The 5,026-nt window shown below is 35.9% G+C and overlaps 1 protein-coding gene across 1 annotated transcript in view; it reads right to left on the reverse strand.

Annotated features, from left to right (window-relative positions):
- Positions 1–4,680, reverse strand: part of LOC104959891 (neuroblast differentiation-associated protein AHNAK-like) — a 13,161-nt gene extending 8,481 nt beyond the window's left edge. Inside the window, exons 1-3 of the mRNA XM_010787807.1 lie at positions 4,499–4,680; positions 839–890; positions 576–696 (exon numbers count right to left, since the gene is read on the reverse strand). Of these exons, the coding sequence (XP_010786109.1) occupies positions 576–696; positions 839–841 (124 nt within the window). The 5' untranslated portion in view covers positions 842–890; positions 4,499–4,680. The remainder of the gene's footprint in view (positions 1–575; positions 697–838; positions 891–4,498) is intronic.
- Between the last annotated feature and the right edge of the window lie 346 nt (positions 4,681–5,026).

Consider the following 5,026-nt stretch of genomic DNA (forward strand, 5'->3'; position numbering starts at 1 on the left):
TTGGCTAATTGTTACACAAGACAACAATTCGTTATGACATCATAAATTGGCCAAAAACTGATCAGCTCATTTTCAGACAGGTTTTTATAGAAATGGATCAAAAAGAGAAAGAATCTTTGTCTCTTTCCACAGAGGGGACACATGTTAATGTAGAAGAGACATGAAGAAGAGGGGACACATGTTAATGTAGAAGAGACATTAAGAAGAGGGGACCCATGTTAATGTAGAAGAGACATTAAGAAGAGGGGACCCATGTTAATGTAGAAGAGACATGAAGAAGAGGGGACACATGTTGATGTAGAAGAGACATGAAGAAGAGGGGACACATGTTGATGTAGAAGAGACATGAAGAAGAGGGGACACATGTTGATGTAGAAGAGACATGAAGAAGAGGGGACACATGTTGATGTAGAAGAGACATGAAGAAGAGGGGACACATGTTGATGTAGAAGAGACATGAAGAAGAGGGGACACATGTTGATGTAGAAGAGACATGAAAAAGTGTATTTTACATAATAGGTGACCTTTAAAAACAATCAAATAAAAAGGTTTCAGTTGCAAGTGGAGGGTTATACCTTTCCTCAGCCCCTGATTGGCTGAGGCGCTGTCGTTAATGCTGGAAACAATGAGCCCTCCCTCCTCCGACTGCTCCAGAGTCAGGGCGTCGGAGAGACTCCTTCCCCTGCGGTGTGAAGGCTGCAAACAAAGACATTACATAAAGTGTTTAAAACAAAAACGCCTCCACACGTTGAGCTATAAACTCCTAAACTGAAACTAAATGTAGCTGTTATATAACGTTTTAATCACAGAACTGAAAGAAGATGAAGGTGTTTCTTACCATGATTGTTGTGTCTCTGTTACAGCTGCATTAAAATCCCTTCCGATTAAACCTATGGAAGAAAACTAAATGTTCAGTCAACGACATCAAGTATTTTTTTAAACTTGAGACATACAGTGCAGCTTGGGATTGATCTTATACTTTTAACACGTTAACGTTTCATAATAACTATAGCTGATTGAACTCGGGAGACATTTAAGATCATGTGATGGCAGTGGTGGAATGTGACTTAGTGTATTTACTCAATTACTGTTATTACGTATAATTTTCACATACTTTTACTTTACTGGGAATTCCCAATGAATGCCACTTTCTACTTTTACTTTACTACTTTTTGGAGGCAAATGTACTTTTTACTACACTTGACAGCTTTAGTTACTTTGCAGACTTTGATTATAATTGCAAAAATGTAAAGTTAGTTTTACATTCTGACTTATAACAATAGATAAGGCTAGAAAGCATTTTAGTTTTTATAATGACAAATAGTTCAACAAAATAAAAAATACATTTTTGGGCGAAATTTGACATTTTGATTAATCAATACTGTTAAAAGAAATAGCTTTAAGTGTATTTGATGCTGATACTTTTAACTTTAACTAAAGAAAGAAGGAACAGTGTATTTGTACACAGTACTTACTCAACCAGTACTACAGTGGTACTTCTTAAATTAGTTCAAACCAAGAGGTAAAGGAAGACCATGTATGACGTTTCTGTACATGTTTGTGTTGGTAGAAAATAACAACACCTGTATTACCGCAGGGTTTCTAAAGGGTCGGGAATGTTTTTGATCAATCCATCACACAAGAGGCTGGGGAAAATTGCTTTTGCTCTAAATTCCAACTAAGAAGCTGTGTTTTCCAATAGCACATGAATGCACCACTCTGGGAAACTTCAGTCTGTTTTAACCGCATTTTCAAGCACACCTTTAAAAGTACAAGATCATGAAGGAAATATTTGGGTGGGGCGTATTTACTTAGCAAACCAAACAATTTCATATCTGGGAAACACTTGTGTTGTTTTTTATTACATTTGCAATAAACAACACGTTTTTTTTTAGATATTGTTCAGAAACAACGTCTTAACACCAGAAACAAAAGAGATTATTAAAAATTCATATCTGCACACATTTTCTATTTAAAAGCATGGTTTAAAATGGACATTTAGAGTCATTCAAGCTGTTCATGTTGCCATTTTATATCTTCTTTCATTATACCAAGTGCTTCTAAATCCAAGATCAATACTATGTACTATGAAACTCTCCTTGCATCGCATAACTTGAGTTGAACCTAAATTAAAAAGCCGCATCCAGTACAGTAGGAGTATGTCTGACTGTATGTATGTATGTATGTATGTCTGACTGTATGTATGTATGTATGTATGTATGTATGTATGTATTTCTGACTGTATGTATGTATGTATGTATGTATGTATGTATGTATGTATGTATGTATGTATGTATGTCTGACTGTATGTATGTATGTATGTATGTATGTATGTATGTATGTCTGACTGTATGTATGTATGTATGTATGTATGTATGTATGTATGTATGTATGTCTGTCTGTCTGTCTGTCTGTCTGTCTGTCTGTCTGTCTGTCTGTCTGTCTGTCTGTCTGTCTGTCTGTCTGTCTGTCTGTCTGTCTGACTGACTGTATGTATGTATGTCTGACTGTATGTATGTATGTATGTATGTATGTATGTATGTATGTATGTATGTATGTATGTCTGACTGTATGTATATCTGACTGTATGTATGTATGTATGTATGTATGTATGTATGTCTGACTGTATTTTTGTCTGACTGTATGTATGTATGTATGACTGTATGTATGTCTGACTGTATGTATGTCTGACTGTATGTATGTCTGACTGTATGTATGTATGTCTGACTCTATGTATGTACAGTATAGTGATACCCCCATGTATCTCAGCAGGTGCATCTCTCAGGTATTTGAGATAAGGCTGTGAGGAAAACCAGGAACAGGTTAATCGGGAGAGCTGCGTACAAGAGGTCTGTTGTTGGGTGTTTCCTTTTTAAAAGCACACATTCAGAAGGGACCACACCCACAACTTTAAGTAAAAAAAAAACTCTGTCAGACTTCCACTAAATCAAGAAACATTATGTTCTATTTGGATATCGGAAAATTATGTGAAATCATGTGTGAATAAATACAAATAAAGCTTTATTCCTAACCAAACCCTAACTGCAGTTTTAATTCCAAACATCAAAATAAGAGTGTATTAAATATAACATCCCAATGTAAAATATATTTAATACGTTTTTAAAACAAATGCAGAATTGTTTCACCATTGACACAGATTGTTAGGGTTTATAGCAACACAGATTATATGTTATTAGGAAATAAGTAAATCAATAAATACACATATTTTACGATACAAACATGCTTTTCGCAGGATTTACTCAAAACCAATGTGATTATTTCCAAACAATTTAGAATGACATGGCAGCCAATCATTTTCCATCCCTTTTCAATCAAATTATACTCAAATATAGAGCATGATTTCCATAAATATATATTGTATCAGGTGTTTACATTTATTCCAACAAGACAACTGTGAACCACAACGTTTGCACACCCATTTTGTAATGATACAATGATGTAAAAAGACACAACAATGCCAGGATTTAAATCAATCAAAACACTAAATATACGCTAGTAAAACTATCCTTCATAACGAAAAATAGTGTGGTTTTAATGTTCAGAACCCAGTCGTTTACATTTTGTTATTTCTGTACGAGTTGATAAAAACGACCACGTCTTCAAGAACAAAATCAAACACTAACATCAATCCGATTATTCACATTTAGATGATATTACACACTTGGCCCTAAATGACTTCTGAGATAAAGGAGGCAGCTGATTTATACGTATAAGTTACGTATTACACATTTCACAATAAACCAAAGTGCAGAAATACTCCTTTAGTTTCATTAGCAACCCAAACTAGTGTTCAGGGGCAGAGCAACTAAGTGGACATTTTTAAATGACAAAAAACCTCTTATTATTATCATTATTATATATATTTATTTTATTTGTATTGTATTGTTTTAATTATTTTATGCATTTATTCCTTTTTTCCTAAGTCTTTTCTGGTTTAACTAAGTGGGTTATCTGTTTATATATACTTTGTACATTCTTGCCTATTTTACCTCCTTGTATTCCTTGAAAGCTTATATATGAGTATGTAAATCGCTTTGGATAAAAGCGTCTAACAAGTAATGTAATACGTAATATATCACGAACACATGTCTGCTAAAAAGTTTAAACGTTAGACTTAAATTGTATTTTTTAAAGCACTTTAAAAAGTGCTACACAAGTAAAGCTCTATTATTATGATTACTTTTAATTGAAACAAGTCTTTTTTTGGGTTGTCCTTAGTAAAAGGGAGCGTTAATATAGGCTAAAGAAAGTATAAAAAGCTGAAAATAAACTGTGTGCAAGAAAATAAAACCATTCATAGAACCAAAAAGTCTGCTAGGAGCACCAAAAAATATACGTTTGCCCACAATTTCTCTAAGAAGTCAAGATGAGCCGTGACAGAAACTGCCTGTCAGATGTCGCCTGAAACCAAACGCTGTCACCCAAAGCTCTCCACCTTAAGTACAACCACGCAGGAAGATGTATAAATGAAACTGACCTCCGGGTCCATCAGGCAGCCGTTTGGTCCTCCGTGTTGTTGAAGTTGTTTGAAGGAGTTTCTGCACTATGAGTCCATGCTGTTTGCTCCGCCGGCTGAGAGTGAGCGGAGGAGCTGCAGGCGGGAGCACTGCACCTTCACCCGGGGCAAAAAAACCTGTTCCAGTCGCTGTCAAAACACACACACACACACACACACACACACACACACACACACGTTCCCATCACACACACCCTCGTGCAAACACACCCGGACGACAACAACACGCCCTGCCTCTCGTACTGTATGCACAAAACACAGAGACACACCACAGCAGACAAAAGTACAACCTGTATCTCTGACCCACTTATACGTCAACACATCTGTTCACACACACACACACACACACACACACACACACACACACACACACACACACACACACACACACACACACACACACACACACACACACACACGTATTTATTGCCTCTACTGGGACATGTCTCCATGCTTTAATGTTCAAAAAGCTCTTTATTGTTCTCATAC

Source organism: Notothenia coriiceps, unplaced genomic scaffold (assembly GCF_000735185.1).
Source record: "Notothenia coriiceps isolate Sejong01 unplaced genomic scaffold, NC01 NC01_scaffold00031258, whole genome shotgun sequence".
Classification (NCBI taxonomy): Eukaryota; Metazoa; Chordata; class Actinopteri; order Perciformes; family Nototheniidae; genus Notothenia; species Notothenia coriiceps.